General features: G+C 45.6%; 1 protein-coding gene across 5 annotated transcripts in view; it reads right to left on the bottom strand.

The window, feature by feature from the left end:
* Positions 1-24,596, bottom strand: part of camkk1a (calcium/calmodulin-dependent protein kinase kinase 1, alpha a) — a 218,979-nt gene that overhangs the window by 71,989 nt on the left and 122,394 nt on the right. For all 5 annotated transcript variants that reach the window (XM_078548728.1, XM_078548729.1, XM_078548730.1 and 2 more), the window contains 3 exons: positions 20,594-20,641; positions 16,964-17,017; positions 8,227-8,278 (listed from right to left, as the gene is read on the bottom strand). In XM_078548728.1, the coding sequence (XP_078404854.1) occupies positions 8,227-8,278; positions 16,964-17,017; positions 20,594-20,641 (154 nt within the window). The remainder of the gene's footprint in view (positions 1-8,226; positions 8,279-16,963; positions 17,018-20,593; positions 20,642-24,596) is intronic.

A 24,596-nucleotide genomic window follows, 5' to 3' on the forward strand; every position in this document is an offset into this window, starting at 1 on the left:
ATGGTCCAGGACTTTTGTTGGCGAATCAACATGAGGCTACCATTAACCTCTCACCCAGAGTTAAAATTGGCATTCCCGTGTCTGGAAACTCCATGGCTCTTCCAACAGGAAATCATGGAGAGGAACAGGTAATTCCCTCTCTATAGGGAGGTGGTGGCATTGTGATATTGTTAATGGACTAATATTCCAGAGACCCAGGGCAATGTTCTGGGGACCTGGGTCAGAATCCCACCACGGAATATGGTAAAATTTGAATTCAATAAAAATCTGGAATTAAAAGTCTGACAATGACCATGAACTATTGTCGACTGTCGTAAAAACCCATGTGGTTCACTAATGTCCTTTACGGAAGGAAATCTGCTGTCCTTACCTGGTCTGACCTACATGACTCCAGACCAGATAAGGATGGCAGATTTCCAGCACAGCAATGTGATTAACTCTGAAATGTCCCCTGAAGGGCAATTAGGGGTGGGCAATAAATGCTGGCCTAGCCAACGACACCCACATCCCATAAAAGTGACTACCTATATCGTGTATCTACTGCAAACACAGACCCACGTAGGCCTGGAAATCCTGGGACAATAGAAATGGAACGGGGACTCTTCCTGACCTTTGCACTCAGACATTCCAAGGGCAAAGGTCAGTAAAGTCAGACCTCATGGATTTCTATAGAAGAAAAGGTCATTGAATAGGCTGCTACATCGAAAGGTGAACAGAATTCCTGGATAATTTGATACTGTGAGTGGAAACACAAGCCAGTTTTATAATCCTTCCTCCCCAGCATGATGTCTTGTGTGTAGATATTTACAGTGACAAATGCACCGTGGGCAGGGTTGAACAGGACAGTGAAACCAGGCTGTGAAATTATCTCAGGTAGCTAGCACTGTGGGTGTACCTACACCACATGGACTGCAGCGGTTCAAGAAGGCAGCTTGCCACCACCTTCTCAAGGGCAATTAGGGATGGGCAATGAATGCTGGCCCAGCCAGTGACACCCACATCCTGTGAGTGAATTAAAAACAATTTCCAAGATCCAGATAGTTCAGAAAGGTTTCACTTCAGCCTGCAACACTTCACTTCCTTGTTAACGTGATCATTTTATTTTCTGTTGCCTGCCTCGATGGGGCTGTTCCCTCTCCCTGTCTCACTGCTAGGTGTTTATTCCTGACACTGGGATGAAATCCCAGCTGGGAAGCGTATGATGATAAGTTGACATCCCCTCTGCACAATTTCCTTTCCCGAATGGGTTCTGGTTCACTATCACCAGTTATGCGCTATGACCCATGCTGAGTTCTGGGGTCTCGCTCTCCCCCTCTATCAGAATGGCCCAGTGTAGCTTTGTTTCCAGCTCAGTGGCCTGTGGGCTAAGGTGCCAGTTCAGAGGCCAACAGACATGGCCAAGTGGGGAAGTGTGTGACAGTTCTGGGTGCAAATTCCTAAACCCACTTCACTTTTATCTCTTTACATCAATCTTGTGTGTGAGGTGGTGAGGAGCCAATTTTTTTAATATAAATCTAAAGTAATGTTTGGAGTTGGCAGCACAATTTAAGAATTTTTAAAGTGCATTTTATGTGATTCCTTTGCTGACTGATATTGATGCTGAATAATGGAACACTTTCATCAGGGGTCAGTATAGATTTCAAGCTGTGCTCTGTTTGTTAATGATAGAGATTGCAATTTGATCACAATTGCTATTCATCCCAGCTCAAAGGTTGGCAGCTGTCTGAAGGTTAAACTTTGAACAATGCATATGGAGTTGTGCAATGACAACCCATCCAGCAGGAAGGTCAAAACAAAACAGGCTGCACAGTTCCAAGATAGCAGTAATCGTCTATTAGCTTTCACTTTAACATATTCTCCATTACTGAATCTGAGGTGGATGTGACAGTGGAGAAATGCATACGGAAACATGGATCGACAACAGCCCAGAGTCCTTCTGAATCATTCCTTCTTTAAGTTATCTAAAAGAAAAAGCTGCATTATATAGTGTTTTTCACCACCACCGGATGGCACAGATGGCACCTCCGACAGTGCCGCACTTCCTCAGTACTGCACTGAAACACCAGCTGAGGTTATGTTACGAATTTGAGTCTGCATATATATCTTCTTGGGTTTAGGGGCAGCAGTCGCTCCTGTTGACAGTCTGAGCATCTTCCCTGTATAGGAGATTTGATTCAGCCTGCCCTATATCTAAATTTTTTTAATTCATTCACAGGATGTGGGCATCACTGGTTAGGTCAGCATTTATTGCCCATCCCTAATTTCCCTTGAGAAGGTGGTGGTGAGCTGCCTTCTTGAATCGCTGCAGTCCATGTGGTGTAGGTACACCCACAGTGCTGTTAGGGAGGTGGGATTCTAGGATTTTGACGCAGTGACAGAATCTCACACTCCCCTGCGGGCGTGTTTGCAGACAGTGGGAGGCCCATAAAATACCATAGGCACCTTTCCCAGCACTTACCCGCCTGTCCTTGCCCTCACCACAAGTTTACAAGTGGTGGGGGAAGTGTCGGGTGGGCTGCCCACCGTTGTACAAATTAAGGTTGTTAAGTGGTCAGATAATGCCCACTTAAGAGCCACTTCCCACCTCCGACACTATTTCACGGGCGGCTGGCTAATGCCAGCAATGGGGGGAAAACCTGGCAGCTAACACTGCCCAGGATTTGGGCAGGAAAGGGGGCATGCTGCCACCTTTATGGGACCCAAGTTTCAATCGGAGGCTCCTCCCCAGCTCCAGACACTCCCCCATTTCTCCCCACCCACCCTGCCCTAGCCACCCCGGCCCCCAAATCCTCCTCACCTGGGCCTGCTAGCTTGATCTCAGCAATACCATCCCCTACTTACCTTGCATTTGGCTCCAGTGATGAATGTTGTTGGAGATTAGCTGCAGTCCCTGTAGCGGCCACCACTGCCGGTGGCACTGCAGGGACCAGCGAGCTGCTAGCCATCTGATTGGCTGGTAGCTCTTGGAGGTGGTACTTCCTCCTCAGATGGAGGCGAAGGTCTCACCTCAAGGTAATTAACATCCCAACAGATGTTAAATTGCTGTGAGCCCACTGGACTGGGTGACAGTGGAAGATACACCCTCTTCCATATCCACCCACAGCACCTGCTCACTGGATAGAAAAACCCAGACTTATGAGAGATGGGAAAGGTGCTATATAAATGAAAGTTCCTTCCTTCTTTTTGAAAGCAGTCTGAGTTCACACGAGATGGGCTGAAGCTTGGTTTGAAGATTAAAGTTCTTATCTACAGAATGAGGTGAAGGGTTCAGAAGAGCAGGCCTGATCAGAATCACTCGGTTTAATCAGCGTGCCTTCTAATCACATAATGACACAAAATAAAATCTATACAACACTATCCTCACTCCAGGGAATTGTTTTACTGAATTTAAACAGAATAATTCCACTGCAGCCTACTCTGGGCAGAACCGCTTCCCGTCTACTCTACAAAACAGTGGTAGAGCTCATAATAAAAACTTTGGATTAAAAAAAAGCAAATACATTTTCGGTGTCTGCTTACTTGTGAAATGACTGTTTACTCACAGTGAAACTGATTACTCTGGCTAGTTACTCATTCATGGCTGATTATTGGCGGTGAGACTAGTTACTTGTGGTTTGACTAGATATTCACCATGTGACTGGTTACTAACTGATGTTTTTAGTGGTTTGAAGGGTTCTTCATGGTGTGACCGAGTCGTGCGTGTCCATGTTTTGGTGTTGGGCCCGTTATCAGACTGACAGGATTTTACATTATTCCTGAACTTGTCAGAAACCTAAAAAAAAGAGAGAGAGAGGAAGAGGCCTTCAGGAGTGCACCAGACCTGCGAGGGACACTCTTCTGAAAGTGGATTTTAAAGAAAAAGCAGCTGATTGGTGAGTAAATCCTGGGAGCAGACTCGGAGGGAGGAGCACTGGAGCGGTGAGTATAAATCTAGCTTACATCGGGGATTCGCGGCCTTGTCTCCAGGGAGCAGACTCGGAGGGAGGAGCACCAGAGCGGTGAGTATAAATCCAGCTTACCTCGGGGATTCACGGCCTTGTCTCCAAGGAGCTCCGGACGCTGCGGCACATCTGGGAGGAGGAGAGTTACCTGAACGCTTTGTATCAGGAGGCGGTCACACCCGGTAGATTAAGTACCTCAAGTCCGGTTAGTGGTCAGGGTCAGCAGGGTGTGACTGCGAGTGAGGCAAGTAGAGGGATCCTGTGTTCAGGAACAGAGGAGCCTCAGCTCTTGACCTTGTCCAACAGGTACGAGGTACTTGCTCCCTGTGTGGATGAGGAAGAGGGCTGTAGGGAGGATGAGCCAGCTGACCACGGCACCGTGGCACAGGAGGCCATTCAAGAGGGGGGAGCAAAAAGACAAGTGGTAGTTGTAGGGGATTCTATAATTAGGGGAATTGATAGCTTCCTTTGTAAGCAGGATCGAGAGTCCCTTATGGTATGTTCCCTGCCCGGTGCCAGGGTGAGGGACATCTCTGATTGGCTTGAAAGGATATTGGAGAGGGAGGGGAGGATCCAGTTGTTGTGATCCACGTCGGGACAAATAGCATAGGTAAGACTAGGAAAGAGGACCTGTTTGGGGATTATCGGGAACTAGGAACTAAATTAAAGAACAGGTCCTCAAGGGTTATAATCTCTGGATTACTACCCGAGCCACATGCAAATTGGCATAGGGACGCGAGAATAAGGGAAGTAAACACGTGGTTAAAGGAGTGGTGCGGGAAAGAGGGGTTCCATTTCGTGGGGCACTGGCAACAGTATTGGAACAGGAGGGATCTGTACCGTTCTCCACCTGAACTGATCTGGGACCAATGTTCTAGCAAAAAGGGTGGTCAACAGGACTTTAAACTAGAAAGTGGTGGGGGAGGGAAGGGTAAAACTCCAAGAAGTATGACTAATGGGAAACAAAGCAGCAGGTTAGCATGTTGGGGGGTGGATTCAACTTCATGGAGAATTATGAAAAAATTGAAAAGGAAGGAGAGCTCAGGAGAGGCTATTGAAGTCTCCAGAACACAAAATAGGACAGAGTGTTTGGAAAGGGCTAGGAATCTAACTTCAAGCACATCAGATAAAGGGACGACAATGAGAAAGGGGACGGGAAATACAGGACTAAAGGTGTTGTATCTGAATGCACACAGTATACGAAATAAGGTCAATGAGCTTGTGGCACAGATTGAAATTGGCAGGTATGATGTGGTGGGCATCACGGAGACATGGCTGCAAGGGGATCAGGACTGGGAGCTAAATATCCAAGGATATACATCCTATCGAAAAGATAGGCAGGTTGGCAGAGGGAGTGGGGTTGCTTTGTTAGTAAGAAATGAAATTAAATCGATAGCAAAAAATGATGTAGGGTCAGATGATGTAGAATCTGTGTGGGTACAGTTGAGGAACCGCAAAGGTAAAAAAACCATAATGGGAGTTATGTACAGGCCTCCGAACAGTAGTCGGGATGTGTGGCACAAGATACACCAGGAGATAGAAAAGGTGTGTAAAAAAGTCAAGGTTACAGTGATCATTGGGAATTTCAATATGCAGGTGGACTGGGAAAATCAGGTTGGTAGTGGATCCCAAGAAAGGGAATTTGTGGAATGTCTACGAGATGGCTTTTTGGAGCAGCTTGTGGTGGAGCCCACTAGGGAACAGGCAATTCTAAATTTAGTGATGTGCAATGAGGCAGATTTGATAAGGGAGCTTAAGGTGAAGGAACCCTTAGGAGGAAGTGACCATAATATGATAGAATTTACCCTGCAATTTGAGAGGAAAAAGCTGGAATCAGATGTAACGGTATTACAGTTGAATAAAGGCAACTACAGAGGGATGAGGGAGGACCTGGCCAGAATTGACTGGGAGATGAGCCTAGCAGGAAAGACAGTGGAAATGCAATGGCAGGAGTTTCTGGGAGTAATTTGGGAGACACAGCAAAAATTCATCCCTAGGAAGAAGAAGCATACTAAAGGGAGGACGAGGCAACTATGGCTGACAAGGGAAGTCAGGGACAGCATAAAAGCTAAAGAGAAAGCACACAATGCGGCGAAGAGCAGTGGGAAACCAGGGGATTGGGAAGCCTACAAAGACCAACAGAGGACAACTAAAAAAGAAATAAGGAGGGAGAAGATTAAATATGAGGGTAAACTAGCCAGTAATATAAAAGAAGATTGCAAGAGTTTTTTTAGATATATAAAGGATAAGAGAGAGGCAAAAGTGGACATTGGGCCGCTGGAAAATGACGCTGGAGAAGTAGTAGTGGGGAACAAAGAAATGGCGGAGGAACTGAATAGGTACTTTGCGTCAGTCTTCACAGTGGAAGACACGAGTGACATCCCCAAAGTTCAAGAGAGTCGGAGGGCAGAGGTGAGTATGGTGGCCATTATCAAGGAGAAGGTGCTAGGAAAACTGAAAAGTCTGAAGGTGGATAAATCACCTGGACCAGATGGATTACACCCCAGAGTTCTGAAGGAGATAGCTGAAGAGATAGTGGAGGCGTTAGTGGTGATCTTTCAGGAATCACTAGAGTCAGGGAGGGTCCCAGATGACTGGAAAATTGCTAATGTAACCCCCCTGTTTAAGAAGGGAATGAGGGAAAAGACAGGAAATTACAGGCCGATTAGCCTGACCTCGGTCGTTGGTAAGATTTTAGAGTCCATTATTCAGGATGAGATTTCAGAATACTTGGAAGTGCATGGTAAAATCGGGCAAAGTCAGCATGGTTTCATCAAGGGGAGTTCATGCCTGACAAATCTGTTAGAATTCTTTGAGGAGGCAACGAGTAGGTTAGACAAAGGAGAGCCAATGGATGTTATCTACTTGGACTTCCAGAAGGCCTTTGACAAGGTGTCGCACAGGAGGCTGCTCAGTAAGATAAGAGCCCATGGTGTTAGAGGCAAGGTACTAGCATGAATAGTAGACTGGCTGTCTGGCAGGAGGCAGAGAGTGGGGATAAGGGGGTCCTTCTCAGGATGTCGGCCGGTGACTAGTGGAGTTCCGCAGGGGTCAGTGTTGGGACCACAACTTTTCACTTTATACATTAATGATCTAGATGAAGGAACTGAGGGCATCCTGGCTAAGTTTGCAGATGATACAAAGATAGGTGGAGAGACAGGTAGTATTGAGGAGGCGGGGAGGTTGCAGAAGGATTTGGACAGGTTAGGAGAATGGGCAAAGAAGTGGCAGATGGAATACAACGTGGGGAAGTGTGAGGTCATGCACTTTGGTAGGAAGAATAGTGGCATAGACTATTTTCTAAATGGGGAGAGAATTCAGAAATCTGGAGTGCAAAGGGACTTGGGAGTCCTAGTCCAGAATTCTCTTAAGGTTAACATGTAGGTTGACGCAGTAGTTAGGAAAGCAAATGCAATGTTGGCATTTATTTCAAGAGGACTAGAATACAAAAGCAGGGATGTGCTGCTGAGGCTTTATAAGGCTCTGGTCAGACCACATTTAGAATATTGTGAGAAATTTTGTGCCCTGTATCTCAGGAAGGATGTGCTGGCCCTGGAGAGGGTCCAGAGGAGGTTCACGAGAATGATCCCAGGGATGAAAGGATTAACATATGAGGAACGTTTGAGGACTCTGGGTCTATACTCGATGGAGTTTAGAAGGATGAGGGGGGATCTGATTGAAACTTACAGAATACTGAAAGGCCTGGATAGAGTGGACGTGTGGAAGATGTTTCCATTAGTAGGAGAGACTAGGACCCGAGGGCACAGCCTCAGAGTAAAGGGAAGACCTTTTAGAACAGAGATGAGGAGAAACTCTTTAGCCAGAGAGTGATGAATCTATGGAATTCATTGCCACAGAAGGCTGTGGAGGCCAGGTCATTGAGTGTATTTAAGACCGAGATAGATAGGTTCTTGATTGGTAAGGGGATCAAAGGTTACGGGGAGAAGGCGGGAGAATGGTATTGAAAAACCTATCAGCCATGATTGAATGGCGGAGCAGACTTGATGGGCCGAATGGCCTAATTTCAGCTCCTATGTCTTATGGCCTTATGGTCTAAATGATCAGGTACTCCCACACTCAGCGACAGATATTAGCAGAAATACATGCTCGGAATAAGCAACCTGAAAGGCCCATTGATCCTGTTATGTGACATCGGCCCATTTGTGAGCTAAGTGCTGCAATCTAAAAACCAAATACCTAGAATTACGCAAATTTTGTCTGAATGAAATCTAATTGATAAATCCGAGCTGAGCGGGATCTGGGAATGTTTCCAGGGTACACTTACGTGGAAATCCATACTGCTTCATCAACTTCTTTTTAGAAAGGACCTTCATGGCCTAGAGAGAGAGGGAGAGAGCATCCTGTTAGCAACATGGACCAGTCCTCACATTAACCTGCCCTCTCACTGAATATTGGAACAAGGCTTACAACAAAAATGTATCAATTAAATGCACACAACAAACATTGGTACAGAATTACATGGGCTACATTTAACTGTATCCAGGCCCCAGAATCCACATGGAGGGGCCTTGCTCATGCGCTGCTGACACTAACCACAGCGGAGACCGTGGTTCAAGCGGCAAGGCCAGAAGACACATGGACCTTTGGTGTTGCAGGTGGAGGGGGAATCTGGGAGCATCCTTTCCCTCAGAAGTGGCAGCTCATGTGGTTGGTCCTGGTGGAAATGACACCGAATTTGACACTTTCCAGACTCCACACTCTCCTGGTCAGCTCCCACCTACCACCCTCATAAACATCAGCCCATCCAAGCCTCTCCAGCTCACTACCTCTCTCTTCTCCTTCACTCCTTAAAAATGATCTCTTTGACCATGCATTTGGTCACCTGGTCTAATATCTCCTGCTGTGGCTCAGTGTCAGATTTTTGATTGATAATGCACCTGTGAAGCACCCCAGGACATTTTACTGGATTAACAGCGCTATACAAATGCAAGTTGTTGTTATCCCGGTACAGCCTTTAAAGATGGTGCCCTCCATGATTTGTGATCAAAGGTACAATTTTGGATATGGTTGCACAGAAAGCTAATGAGGTGCGAAGGTACATTGTTTAGGATTTCAAGCCCATAATTTCAATTCACATAAGTCACATAAAACGAACACTGTCTCAAGTCATTTCCTGATTAACTGGTTTGCCGGGTTCAAATGGAAATTTATCAGACAGGTTTAGTAACATTCAGCCTCCTCAGTGCTCAGGGCCTGGAATTCTAGGAGGATTTTCCGGTTTTTCGACCATAAGGTTGGTGGAACACCAGAACCTCTGGGAGATGTGGGAATGTTTGTTCCCCTGGTGTGGCCTCTCCTTCTGTGCCAATTGCATTACCTGCAGTGCCATTCATTGCTCAGCTGTATTGGGATGGCTGCCTATTTGAACTTGGCACCGAGATGCTTCATGTGGCTGTCAGACAGTTTGTATTCTCAACCTACTCTGCACTCTCTAACTGTGTTGAATACCTCATTGGCTCAGGGCGTCCATGCAGGACTGGAGGGAACGGCTACCTCACAGACTGAAGTACAAAAGGTGCCTGAAATCATAACCTTGGCCCCTGGGCATCCTTTATCTTAGGACATTCCCACACACTATGCTGGAGGTACAGTCTGCACTGTTACACCTCAAGCCTGTGTTACTGAGGCAAAATTGCATTTGCTTATATAAATTCTGGTGTCATTTTAGGCTCGAGTTGGTGCTTTAGGCAGTGAATTACCATTTCAACTAACGATATGAAAAGAATGATTTTCATTTATATAGCGCTTTTCATGACCTTAGAACATTCCAAGTGTAGTCACTGTTGTAATGTAAGAAACACGGTAACCCAGTTGTGAACAGGAAGCTCTCACAAAAAGCAGTGTAATAATATTACTGAGAAGAATCATCAGGACAAACACAAGAATACCAACTTTCAAATGATCTCAACAATTTATGCTACAGGTGAAAAGGGTCCTGATTGGTTGGCAAGTCAACTCTGATTGGCCAACGCTTTTCAATTGAGAAAAGAGTGGGGAACTACAGGCTCCCCAAGCACCTGGGTAATTCAAAAAAAGTGCAAGGCTTGAACATATTTCTTTTGTTTGCAGAAACTGGGTCCCTGAGTATCACTTCTAGTGAGCACAAATGAGCTACATTACGAGCTCGACACATTATCTTTAATTAGTTGTTAGTGCACCCAAGTGCTGCCCAATCATAGAATCATATCTAACAGTAGGTATTTTGTTTTGCAGGCTGGTTGAACTAATTTGGTTGTTCATAATAGGCAGAGTACAGAGCGTACTCAAATGTCTCAACTGAAAGATGGTACCTCCAATGGTGCAGGACTCCCTCAGCATTGCACTGGACTATCAGCCTGGAATAGGTGCTCAGGTGTCTGGAGTGGAACTTGAACCCACGGCCATCTGACACTGAGGTGACAGTGCTACCACTGAACTACAACTAGTTAGTAAATAGGGTCCAAATTGTTTTTGTGTGTTAATTAAAGGCGTCTGTACTTGTTTTGAGTGTCAGAACAGTCTCAACCATCCTGTTGTGTTTATATTGTTGCCCCATTCTAGACATAGCCTGTTGGAAACAAAAACAGAATTACCTGGAAAAACTCAGCAGGTCTGGCAGCATCGGCGGAGAAGAAAAGAGTTGACGTTTTGAGTCCTCATGACCCTTCGGCAGAACTGAGTAAAGTTAGGAGGGGGGTGAAATATAAGCTGGTTTAAGGTTGGGGGGGAGGGGGGTGGTGGGGTGGGGGGAGAGAAGTTGGGGGGGGTGGTTGTAGGGACAAGCAAGCAGTGATAGGAGCAGATAATCAAAAGATGTCACAGACAAAAGGAACAAAGAGGTGTTAAAGGTGGTGATATTATCTAAGAAAATGTGCTAATTAAGAATGTATGGCAGGACACTCAAGGTACAGCTCTAGTGGGTGTGGGGTGGAAAGACTGACAGGGTATTATAGTTATAGATTTAAAAATAATGGAAATAGGTGGGAAAAGAAAAATTTATATAAATTATTGGGAAAAACAAAAGAGAGGGGGAAGAAACGGGAAGGGGGTGGGGATGGGGGAGGGAGTTTAAGATTTAAAGTTGTTGAATTCAATAGTTTAACATTCGAGACTGGGGAATATGGGGCAGATATGCAATTGGTCAGTTGTTTTACACTCTATCCAATGTTCTTTTCTATTGGTCAAGTGGACTGTAAAACAAGCTGTTGATTTGCTGCTGTCTGATTGGCACTACCAAACAAGATTAATGTCACACACACTGTGCAGTGGTTCCGTTATATGGATCTGGTGGGCCAGGAAGTTAAGAAGCCAAGCCAGCCATGTGCACGTGTTAACACGATCAGGTCATCCAGCTAATCTAAATCATGTTGCAAGACGGCTTACTGCATTTAGCAGTCCCACTGTTCAGGCAATAGATTAGTAACCCACAAGCAAATATGGTCTCAGCTTCCACCTAAAAAAAAACGTCAAGCTATTATCAAGTAGGTATATTAATCATGGTCCCTGAGCTCACAGCAAAGTTTAAGGGGAGAGGGGGCTAAAGACAGGACTATGTCACTATTGCTTCAGCTGTCCACCCTGCTCTCTCACTGAGCCTGGCTCCTTGCTGTGGGAACAGTAGAGTTCCCTATGTAATCAATATTGTTGCCAACCCTTCTGGAATTAAAAATGATTCTGCTGGCCTCTGCCATGAGGACAGTGTGGAATAGCACACAGGCAGCAGAGCTTTGGATGAGTTTAAGTTTATAGAGTGTGATGGATGAAAGGCCGGGCAGGACGGCGTTGGAATCCTTTAGCACTTTTTATTATTCTTTGGGAGGTCTTGTGGCTCAACGGGTAGCACCTCTGCCTCTGAGCCAGAGACTCTGGGTTCGAGTCCCACTCCAGGACTTGATGGCCATGAAAGATATGTTCATTACGAGGCCAAACAGGTTGCGTATCAACTTGTAACTCCTTCCAACACACGCCAATAGCAGGTGGTAGGAGTGGGAGAGACTCCTGGTCAGCCATGCGATAGAAAGAAATTGGAGCTTCTACCATCACTATCCATTGCTCCAGACGACAACAAGCCTGTAAAAGTGTATGTTACCACAGCACTCAGAGTCCTTGGGGAGTTGGCCGGTGTGGATCAGATTGGTGCCAACAGCATGGGGTTCGATCCCCATTCTGGCTGAGGGGGATTCGGGACCTGCCTTCTTATCCGACCCATGGCAGAGATTGTGGTGCTGTGGGTCAGACCTGCCCTCAAACAGAGAACTGAAGATTATTCAGTTATTAAGTGTTATTTAAGGAAAGATTCTTTTGAAATGCACAGGCCCTAACAGCATCAATCACTCAGTAAGATTACTGATGAATGGGCTGCATCAACCAATATTGATTCTCCCTCCATGTGGTAAGGAAATGGTATAAATTATTTAAGGATAAATCACACATTCTTATCCGATCACTACTCTTATTCCCTCTGTGGATATCCCACTCGCTCATTATTGTAGTTACATACTGACTCACTGTTCCCATGACTGAGTTTTTAGGCCCAAAGAACTGTTGTTGCTCTATGGAGCATTAGATGGCATGTAGATTGTTAACCTAGCATAATAAGTGCAGATCATGGTTGGCCTGTACCTCAACTCCATTTGGCATCTTATCTCTAATATCCTTACTCGAAATGTTAACTCTGTTTCTCTCTCCACAGATGCTGCCAGACCTGCTGAGTATTTCTAGCGTTTTCTGTGTCCATTTCAGGTTTCCACCTTCTGCAGTACTTTGCTTTTATCAAAATCTATTAATATCTTTTGGGAATAGTGTTCCATATTTCAACTAACCTTTGTGTGGAAAAACCTCTTCCTCATTTCTTACCTAAATGGTGTAACTCAGAAGACTTACGCTGTCTTGTTCTCGATTCCCCCACCAGCTTGTCCCTATCCTATTGAATCCATTTCTCATTTTAAACACCTTGATGAGATCTCCCTTCAACCACCTAAACTCAAGGGAACATAAACCAAACTTATGCAATCTGTCCTCATAATTTAACCCTTTATCTCCCATTTTCATTCTGGTGAATCGGTGCTGCCTCCCTCCACAATGCCGATTTACCCTTCCAGAGATGCTGTGCATGTAGGCTGACTGTGGGATAAGGAAAATTCAAGGTAACCTAACATTTAACGGATAAAAGTGAAAGATAACAAAGGTAACATGGGGAGAATCAATCAGAAACAGAGATAAAAGAAATGTCAATTACTGTATCAGATGACAAACGTTTGGAACAATATTCTTCCTTCACCAACCATATCTTTATTTTTGTTTATTTCCTTATAAAGCAAATATTCCCTTTTAAAAATCTTTAAAATTGGCAACAGAAGAGACATGCTATGTGATTAGAGTGGCTGCCAGGTTTAGCTCCCGTCCCTCCTCAGTTTGGGAACAGTCTGTCAGACTGTGCCAGCCTCTGCCAATAGCATGTATCAGTGGCACCAGGGCTCTTATTGACTATGCTCCCCAGTGGAGGGGAGATGCCATCTGAAAATATGTAGAAGGTTCCAGTTCACACTTCCCTCAGGTGCCACGGGTAGGATTTTATCAGCCCTCTGGGAATGGGCAGGGAGGTGGTCAAATGACAAGGGGAGGCAGTGGGCACTGTGCCCGCATCTTCCTGCCTCAATGACACCTTGCCAGGGGCAGTGAAGGTGGTGAACAGTCCTCCTGCCCAGAGCCCAATGAGCCACTTGAATGGCCTATGAAGGGCCTCTTCCTGCCTCCACCTGCATTTACATATCCAGCCGCAATGGCCAGCCCTGCGGCAACGGTGCCGCCTGCCCTCACCAAAACCCACTCCTCGCCAGGGCCCGCCTGACTGCCCCTGGCACCCCCAGACCCTACTTACCTGGTCGTGAAGCTGCACATCCATCAAAGTGCCCTTTTCCTCCAGGTGCAGTCCCAGCAGTGCCCACCTCTCCGGTTGAGCTGTTGGCCCTCTGATTGGCCGGAAGCTCCAGGGAGCGACTGGTCATCCTCCACAGACTGTTGCTGACAAGGTGCATCCCCGGCAAAGTGGGTTTGCCTCCCGATTTCATGCTTGTCGGCGGGACCCCCATTACCACTACTAATTCCAGCCCCCTGTTACTGAGTTGAGCTGCTTTCATGCCCTTTAATAAACCACTTCATTCCAAAACTAAGTAGGAAACAATTAAGGGTTACTGCACAAGCACATGTTTTGCTTTGAATTGCAAGATGCTACGTTAATTTATTCCTTCAATGGTGGGGGGGTGGGGGGGGTGCGGCTGCTGCACATTTTTGTCACATTGTATTTAATGGGTGGCACCCAAAGTGTGCACATTGTGCACTCATTTACACACTTTGGGATTTATTTAAGGACCTTAAGCTACAGGTAATCGGGACGTTTCAGACCACCTCTCAGGCAGGCTTGGTCACTGATCATGTGCATTGAACAGGTCAGAGTCGGGTGGGGAGGTGGCGGCAGTGTATTTCCCAGTTACTGTCTGACCCTCCGTCCAGGGCTATGCTGTACAATTGGTGGGACGGGACTTGTGTGGGTGTTTAGACATTGGTCATGTCCATTGGGTATTTTTTCATTTCTGCACTTAAACATAGACGTTATGAATTTTGGCTGACAAATGCCCCAGTACTGGCTAATCCATACCTACATGTGTGTGTATACGTCTCTGAGTATAAGGGTGTGTATAATTGTGTATGTGTGTGTGTGACTGTGTGTATGTGAACTTGTCTGTGAATGTACATGCATGAGTGTGCATGACTGTGTCTGTGTGAATGTGTGTACATGAATGTGTGTGCGTGTGTGTATGCTTGTGAATGTGTGTATATGTGTGAATGTGTGCGCACACGTGTGTATGAATGGGTATGTGAATCTGTGTCCATGTGATGTATGTGTTGATGTGTGTACATATATGAATGTGTGTGCGTGCATGTATGAATGTGTGCGCGAGTGTGAATGTGTTTGTGAATGTGTGCGTGCAAGCATGTGGATGTGTGCATGTGGATGTGTGCATGCGTAAATGTGCATGCATGAATGTGTGTGCGGGAGCATGTATGTGTGTGCATGAATGTGTGTGCGTGAGCATGAATGTGTGTGCATGAATGTGTGTGCGTGAGCATGGATGTGTGTGCGTGTGTGTGCGTGAGTGTGAATGTGTGTGCATGAATGTGTGTGCGTGAGTGTGAATGTGTGTGCATGAATGTGTGTGCGTGAGTGTGAATGTGTGTGCATGAATGTGTGTGCGTGAGTGTGAATGTGTGTGCGTGAGCATGAATGTATGTGCGTGAGCGTGAATGTGTGTGCGTGAGTGTGTGTGCATGAGTGTGAATGTGTGTGCGTGAATGTGTGTGCATGAGCGTGAATGTGTGTGCATGAATGTGTGTGCTCGAGTGTGAATGTGTATGCGGGAATGTGTGTGCGTGAATGTGTGTGTGTGAGAATGTGAGAGTGTGCGTGTGTGAATATGTGCGCATGGGTGAACATATGTGTGTGTGCACGTGTGTGCGTGCGCGTGTGCATGTGAATATGTGTGCTCAAGTGTGTGTTTGCCTGTGTATGTGTCTGTGGGTGGGATTTTTCGCTTCTGCCTGCAGCCGGAATTTTCTGGTCCCGCCGAAAGTCAATGGACTTTTGGCCGCCTCTCCAAATTTTCCGTTCCTGTCCACGACGGTTCCGCCAAGCGCAGATCCGGAAAATCCCAGCCTGTGTGTGAGCGAGTGTGCACCAAAGCTGACTTTGAAGAGTTGCCTATTTATAGCATCTAGAGCTTGGGCCTTGATAAGGATGAGTTATTTACTCTCAGCTCACCTTAGCAGCAGAATAATACATCATGCACCACATGGTGTAAAAGTCTTGTTCTTATTAAGCAGGATATCATTTGACAACAGAAAAAATTCCATGGGAGATCTGTAAGTTAGTTATAAAATAGCAGAGGTTCACAAAGATAATGAAACCCTCCAGAAGGACTAGCTCCAATCCTGGCCGCTCCACTGCTAGCTGTTGGTTATCAGTACTGACTTAGAATTGGGAAGAAGGTGCTGTTGGGATTCATAATCCAATAGACCCAGGAGAAGGACCAGGAATATCTGACCCACCAAGGAGGAATCTCTTCAAAGGTTCACGATGCCCCCTCTGTTTCTTCACTAAGCAGCGCAGTATCAGGCCTGAAGACGAAAACAAAATACTGCGGATGCTGGAAATCTAAAATTCTAGACCTGAATTTTTAACCCCTATTTCTCTCTCCACAGATGCTGCCAGATTTGATGAGTATTTCCAGCATTTTCTGTTTTACACTGATAGGTACATAGGACCAATGCTTCAGGAAAGATCCAGGATTGCTAGAAGTGAAAGCAATGGATCCCAGAGACAGTGATTACCTTAAATACCTGGCCCTGGACTTTCTGAGCGACGTATGAAAGGTTTTGCTTCAGCCCTTCCTTCGGGTTCCAGGTGCACAGTCACACCAATGGGCAAAGCTCCCATACTCAGATTCTATATTGTCACTGAAAACACATCTTAACAACTGTGTGTAAAACAAAAAAAATTCATCTAACCTCTTCTTTCATTCTTTGGATGATGATCTTATTGGTGCTCTCTGCTAATTGGCTCACCCACCAAGAAATAGTTTTTCTTGATTTATCTGCTCCTGTTCTCTGGGGGCAACATTTTCTCTTCTCTTTTTCCCTCTTCTCTCCCATCAGAATGATCTACGTGGCCATCAGGATCCTTTTTATGTTATACCTCCCTGATTTCCATGTTAAAAGGGACCTCTGGCCCGAAACAGGTAGACGCTTTGGACACCTAATGGTAGGCCCTTACAAAATGGCCGTGATAACAGGACAGTGAGGCTGCTGCTGCCGGCCTGGTAACACCAGCCAAGGCAGTAAATATCGACCCCATTCCTGGCCAAATGTATGGCTCAAGAGAATTCCTGCAATGTCAATCATTGAGTGCCACCAAAGAACAAACCTCGCATAGTCGACACAAGGAAGTGAATCTCTAGTTTACTCACATAATGCTTGTCATCATTTTCATTGTACGCCAGCTTCACAACACCATAGGAGCCCTGTCAATGATTCAGAGTCCAGATTAGTCATTGATAAAAACAATATTAAACAACACAGTCAAAAAGGAGAGCAGAAAGATCTCAAAAATCTGTTAACTTCAACCATAATTATGAAAAGATTCATTGTTTGATGTGATATTTAAAGTTAAGGGCTGAGAATCCATGGGCCTTCTCCCACACTCCTGCTCAGGTCTAAAATACTGGAAGGACAGGGAATTAAGCCAGGACTTGAATATGATGGATATCGGTCTTGCCTGGAAGTTTTCTGCTGTGACCTTGCTTGTGACACTGCCTTAGAGATGATAAGGGCCAAGAAGGGTTCTAACATAGTAGAAAGTCTCGGAATCATACAATAGAATCATAAAATGGTTCCAGCGCTGAAGGAGGCTGTTCAGCCCGTCGTCTTTTGCTGGCTCTCTGCAGGAACAAATCAGCTAATCTGACACCCCAGACCTTTCCCCAAAGCCGTGCAAAGTTTTAATCTTCAGCTGTTTATCCAATTCCCTTTTGAAAGCCATGATTGAACCTCCCTCCATCACACTCTCAGGCATTGCATTCCAGACCTGAACCACTCGATTGACCCGGAGTAGGCAGTGTGCCCGCCGACAATTAAATGGCCTATTAAGGCCATTAAAAAGTTAATTAAAAGAAATTTTTCACTACACTTACAGTTGGCGGGCAGGCGAAAATGCCAAGCCGCCTTTACATTTTTTCGGAACCTCATCCACGGGCGGGATGAGGTTTCCAACAGCAAATAAAATCAAAATAAAAACTTTTAAATCTCATTTATAACATGTCCCTGTTCATGACAGAGTCACATGAGGGGACATATTTTATAACATTTTTCAAATCTTTATTTTTGATGTTTTAAACTGTTCATCTCCCAGAGGCAGCTCTGTGCCTCAGGGAGCTTTCCCTGCACGCACCCACTCGCATGCGCAAAGTTCGCGCTGCCCCTCTTCCCCACCTCCCCCCGACACAGGCAGCACTGAGCGCTGCCACTTGCGTTTCACGCTGGGCAGCTTCAATTGGCTCGCCAGCATGAAATAGTGGTCAGGCCCCGATTGCGGGAGGCGGTCCGCTTCCTGGCCACCCCTGCCCACCCCCGCCAAGCCTGCCCTACGAGGGAAAAATCCTCCCCTCCGTGTTTTTGCTACTAAAATGAATCACATTTCTCTGCTTTAAATTTCATCTTACACTTGTCCACCCATTCCACCAACCTGCCCATGTCCTTCTGAAGTTAAACACTATCCTCTTCACAGCCCACAATATTCCTCGTTCTGTGTCAGCTGCATACAGACCGGAAGGAGGATTAATTTAAACAGCCCTGATTTCTCCTCTTGCCACCCGCCTGTAAACAGAAAGGTGTTTTTGATTTTTGATTTCCCCCTTTAAAAGTGGTGGCTTTTTTCCCCAACCCTTCAGTTTGGAGTGAGCAAATCCTCTATTAATAACCCCATAGCAAACTCGGGATAAGGTAAAATAACAGAGTTGGTTTATTTTACACACACACAAAATGCTGGAAAGGGATTTTGTATTGACCGGCCCTGTTTGCACTCATTCAATGAAAGAGGGATAAGGGAAAGAAAGGGGCACAGGGCAAGACCGTGACTAAAATAAGAGTTATGGTTTCATGTGAGTCCAGAGTCAAAACATCAGTAACATATTCCTTCAGATTGAAACTGTTGCAGGGTGATCCGGTGTTCCAGAAGCGAGGGCTTCCACGATGGGAGAAGACACATAGAAATGAATTAGCCACAGATACAGAAGTTCCGATGTTCCAGTAGTTCAGTGTAGATGACAGCCAGGCACTTCACCTGGACAGAGCCCTTTCCGCTGCTACCTGTTAGATGATAAAATGGTAGACTGCCTGGGTTCAGTTCTACACAGCAATATTACAGGTTCTAGCAGCTTGGGGGAGATCATGTGACATACCTCCCACTTCTTCTCCTGGGTGTTGGTCAAAGAATGTATTTTCCCAGGTCTGGAATCTTGAGGTGTTTAAAAGAGGAGTCAGGGTCTCTTTTGTCCTTTGCAGACATACTGTCTCCGATGGCTAGAATTCTTCTTTAGAAATGTAAAGAGGCTATGTGCAGTTCCAGTGGTACGTGGTTGGCGGGGGAGGGGGGATGGTGCATTAGCACCTTCTTAGAGATAATAATATCTCTGCTATTTGTTTGAAGGTTAGAAATTCCTCTGGTATGAGTCATGGCTAGTCAGGGTAAAGCCTTGTCCATTTTTAAAATAAAAATAATAATTTTGTAATGTAGCCAGGTTGACGTAGATATATACACACACATATATATATATATATATATATATGGGACAGTACCTTGTACACTCAAATCTCGATCATTACTTAGATCAAGAAAAGCAGGGGTCCTATCACTGACCCCTGGGAAAACCCCACTTTCTCCAGTCCGAAAAACAATTATTCTCCACTATTCTTTGTTTCCTGTCACTCAGCCAATTTCATATCCATGTTGCTACTGTCCTTTTTATTCCATGAGCTCTAACGTTGCTCACAGGTCTGTTGTGTGGAACTGTATCGCCTTTTGGGAGTCCATGGACATGCCATCAACAGCATTGCCCTCATCAGCCCTCTCTGTTACCTCATCTAAAAACTCAATCCAGTTAGTTAAACAGAATTTGCGTTTGACAAATCCATGCTGGCTTTCCTCAATTAATTCACATTTGTCCAAGTGACTGTGTTACTCTAGATTGCTCCTTGTCCTGTTGATTGGGAGGGGAGAGGGGAGGGGCCTGGGGTTGTGGGCATGGTATGCTGAATGAAGATTCAGATGCCCAGCAATCACTGAAATTTGGGGCTAAGCCCTTTCCTTGTGGTCTAGACCACAAAATGTTTTAAACACTTCTGTCCATTTTCATCTTTCATGAGAAAAGTAGCGTCCTTCTGAGGGGTGGGAGCAGGGTCCCCTCTCTTCTAGCCTGGGTACCTGACACCAGGATCCCAGCCTTTACTCTCTAGCAGGGGCCTGAGCTACAGCACTAAACTTCTAAACTCCAGAAAGCGTAGGCCCAATTTACTCTTCATAATCTCTTTCTGTGCCAACACTGATGTGGGTATGATAGTTCAGTACTTTGGTAGTGGACATGATGGGCCGAATGGCTCCTTCTGTGTTGCAACCACTCTATGATCTAAAAGTCTAGGAGTGAACTAGCATCTAGCAGTGAGTTCAAGTCCCAATACAGTAAATTGTCAAATTGAATACAACATTTGCGAACTGGTACCCGAGAGAGTGACCAGACTGTCAGGAAAAACCCAACTGCTTCACTAATGTCCTTCAGAGAAGGGGATCTGCTGTCCTAGCCTGTATTTAATGACAATCCCATAGTACATGGTTGACTCTTAAAGCCCTCTGCAATTTTCCCCACCACCATCTCAGGGCACATTGCTCATTCCCAGAAAACAAATATAACAGAAAAATGTATGTAAACTCATTTGGTCTGAAAATCATCCATATGGAATGATGGGATCCAGAAGAGCTACATTTCCAACTCATGCTGTTGGGTTGAGATTAGCTTTGAACCGTTAACTCCCAGATGGAGCATTACCTTTCCAATCTCAGTCTTCAGCTTGTACTGGTTCAACTGCATAGAGTCCTGCAGGGTAAAAGAGAGATGGAGTTAATCCCAACCATTCACATTATAACAGAAGGAGACAAGACAAGGCTAATCATCCTTGTCATCCCTCTATAGCACCTTTACACACTGACTGGAGTGTAGCAATTGTATTTCTGACAAGCAGATTCAAGAAATGAATTTCAGATGAAAGACCAGTCCCACTTTGATTCCTAAATGTTGCAAGAGTAGGGTTGTCAGTACTGCTCAGCATTTTAAACAGGACAGTGTGGTCTCTTCCTGAAGATGGCTCATGGAAATACAACATAATTATACAAAATAGCGGGGCTCAATTCTTTCCTGGTTGGTCAGCCAGCTAACATGCTCCCTGTTCAACCTCCTGGGTTTATACACAATGGGGTACAGCTGTCTGCTGGGTTTATACACAATGGGGTACAGCTGTTTGCTGGGTTTATACACAATGAGGTACAGCTGTCTGCTGGGTTTATACACAATGGGGCACAGCTGTCTGCTGGGTTTATACACAATGGGGTACAGCTGTCTGCTGGGTTTATACACAATGGGGCACAGCTGTCTGCTGGGTTTATACACAATGGGGGTACAGCTGTCTGCTGGGTTTATACACAATGGGGTACAACTGTTTGCTGGGTTTATACACAATGAGGTACAGCCGTCTGCTGGGCTTATACACAATGGGGTACAGCTGTCTGCTGGGTTTATACACAATGGGGTACAGCTGTCTGCTGGGTTTGTACACAATTGGGGTACAGCTGTCTGCTGGGTTTATACACAATGGGGGTACAGCTGTCTGCTGGGTTTATACACAATGGGGTACAGCTGTCTGCTGGGCTAATACACAATGGGGTACAGCTGTCTGCTGGGTTTATACACAATGGGGTACAGCTGTCTGCTGGGTTTATACACAATGGGTTACAGCCGTCTGCTGGGCTTATACACAATGGGGTACAGCTGTCTGCTGGGTTTATACACAATGGGGTACAGGTGTCTGCTGGGTTTATACACAATGGGGCACAGCTGTCTGCTGGGTTTATACACAATGGGCTACAGCTGTCTGCTGGGTTTATACACAGTGGGGTACAGCTGTCTGCTGGGTTTATACACAATGGGGTACAGTTGTCTGCTGGGTTTATACACAATGGGGTACAGCTGTCTCCTGGGTTTATACACAATGGGGTACAGCTGTCTGCTGGGCTTTTACACAATGGGGTACAGCTGTCTGCTGGGTTTATACACAATGGGGCACAGCTGTCTGCTGGGTTTATACACAATGGGGTACAGCTGTCTACTGGGTTTATACACAATGGGGTACAGCCATCTGCTGGGTTTATACACAATGGGGTACAGCTGCCTGCTGGGTTTATACACAATGGGGTACAGCTGTCTGCTGGGTTTATACAGAATGGGGTGCAGCTGTCTGCTGGGTTTATACACAATGGGGGTTCAGCTGTCTGCTGGGATTATACACAATAGGGCACAGCTGTCTGCTGGGTTTATACACAATGGAGTACAGCTGTCTGCTGGGTTTATACACAATGGGGGTTCAGCTGTCTGCTGGGATTTACATGATGGCGGTTAGCACATATTCAGACTGCCAAAGCAACATTTGCGAATCACACTTTGTTACCAATGAACAATATAACTGTGTGGCTGGGTTTTTACTGATAAATGTATGTTCCTTCTGATTAAATTACTGGGTCCATTTGGTCAGTCCTGCTTTAAGGCTGAACTCCCATGTCATGTATGAGAATGCAGCCACCCACTTGTTAGACTAGAATAGATTAGCAGAGGCGCTCTCTGGAACATTCTAGCACGTCACTTGGAGATTTGTACTCTCAGTTACTGATCCTAGAAGAAAGCTGGAATCGATTCTGTTCTCTTTTTCAAACATCTGCTGTAACCCATTGCCCAGGTGATGGTTAACAATACCTCTCTGGAATACAAGATAGTGACACATCAGGGGGGGATATGAGAAACTCTTTCCACAGTCAGTTGGAGGCCAGAGCCTGCAGCTACATGGCTTTTTTAATATTCCTGTTCAGGATGAGGCACTCACTGCCCATCCCTTGCTATCCCAAAACTAGCTCAGTCACTCCAGAGAGCAGTTAGAGTCAACTACATTGGGGTGGTACTGGAGTCACATATAGGGCAGGCCAGGTAAGGGTTGCAAGTTACCCAAAAGGGTGCTAGCAAACCAGTTGGGCTTTTATGATAATCTGATTGCTTCACGGTGATTTTGATTTTCCCTGATTTATAATCTGAATTCAAATTCTCAAGCTGCCATGATGAGATCTGAACTGTCATTCTGGCCAATCCAGGACTTTGGAGTAGTGGACCAGCATTCCAAACACTATCAGACCCATCGGACCCAATAAGAACTGTTTACATACAGTTTCACTCTAAGGTCCCAGTTTTGGACTCAGGTCAAAATCACTTAAAGTTTTATTTCACTGATGGGATGTGAGCATCACTGACAAGGCCAGCAGCTGTTGCCCATTGCTAATTGCCCTTGAGTACAGTTAAGAATCAACCACATTGCTGTGGATCTGCAGTCACATGTAGGCCAGACCAGGTAAGGATGGCAAATTTCCTTCCCTAAAAGGCAATGGTGAACAACCACAGCCACTTTCCTTTGTGCTAGGCATGACTCCGACAAATGGAAAGGTTCCATGATTCCCACTGACCCCAGTTTTGTGAGGGCTCCTTGATGCCCCACTCAGTCAAATGCAGACTTGATGTCAAGGGCAGCCACTCTCACCTCACCTCGGGAGTTCAGCTCTTTTGTCCATTTTTGAACCAAGGCTGTAATGAGGTCAGGAGCTGAGCGACCCTGGCAGAACCCAAACTGGGCATCAGTGAGCAGGTTATTGCTAAGCAAGTGCCACTTGATAGCACTGTTGATGAACCCTTCCATTACTTTACTGATGATCGAGAGTACTCTGATGGGGCAGTAATTGACTGGGTTGGATTTGTCCTGTTTTTTGTTGACAGGACATACCTGGGCAATTTTCCAAATTGCCGGGTAAATGCCAGTGTTGTAGCTGTACGGGAACAGCTTAGCTAGGGGCGAGGCAAGTTCTGGAGCACAAGTCTTCAGTACTATTACCAGAATATTGTCAGGGCCCATAGCCTTTGCAGTATCCAGTGCCTTCAGCCATTTCTTGATATCACGTGGAGTGAATCGAATTGGCTGAAGACTGGCATCTGTGATGTTGGGGACCTCCGGAGGAGGCCGAGATGGATCATCCACTCGGCATTTCTGGCTGAAGATGATTACAAATGCTTCAGCCTTGTCTTTTGCACTGATTTGCTGGGCTCCCCCATCATTGCAGATGGGGATATTTGTGGAGCCTCCTCCTCCAGTGAGTTGTTTAATTGTCCACCACTATTCACAACTGGATGCCGCAGGATTGCAGAGCTTAGATCTGATCCGTTGGTTGTGGGATCACTTAGCTCTATCTATCACTTGCTGCTTATGCTGTTTGGCACGCAAGTAGTCCTGTGTTATAGCTTCACCAGGTTGACACCTCATTTTTAGGTATGTCTGGTACTGCTCCTGGCATGCCCTCCTGCACTCTTCATTGAACCAGAGTGTGACAATAATGTGACTCAAGATGGCATCAGGGTCTCAGTCACAGCAGAGGATGCCTATTCGCATCTTGTAATGTAGCTCCCGCTTGTTTGCGGCATTTAGATAGGTGGTCAGATAAGAATTGGGGTTTAAATATAACTGATAATTATTGCCATAAATGCATGACGAAATCACACAGGATCCTTCCACGTCTGTGATAGGACCTGTGTCCAGCCAAATATACAGTCCATTGTTCAGAAAAAGTGCATACAACTACTGAATCAGCTTCATTTAAGAGCAATCTATTGTGATTTCATTAGCTGTGTGTGGTTAACACATTGTGGAAACATTCAGTGGACCTAGGTCTTCACATATTTTATTAAATAT

The sequence above is a fragment of the Cetorhinus maximus genome, chromosome 9 (genome assembly GCF_964194155.1).
Source record: "Cetorhinus maximus chromosome 9, sCetMax3.hap1.1, whole genome shotgun sequence".
Taxonomy (NCBI): Eukaryota; Metazoa; Chordata; class Chondrichthyes; order Lamniformes; family Cetorhinidae; genus Cetorhinus; species Cetorhinus maximus.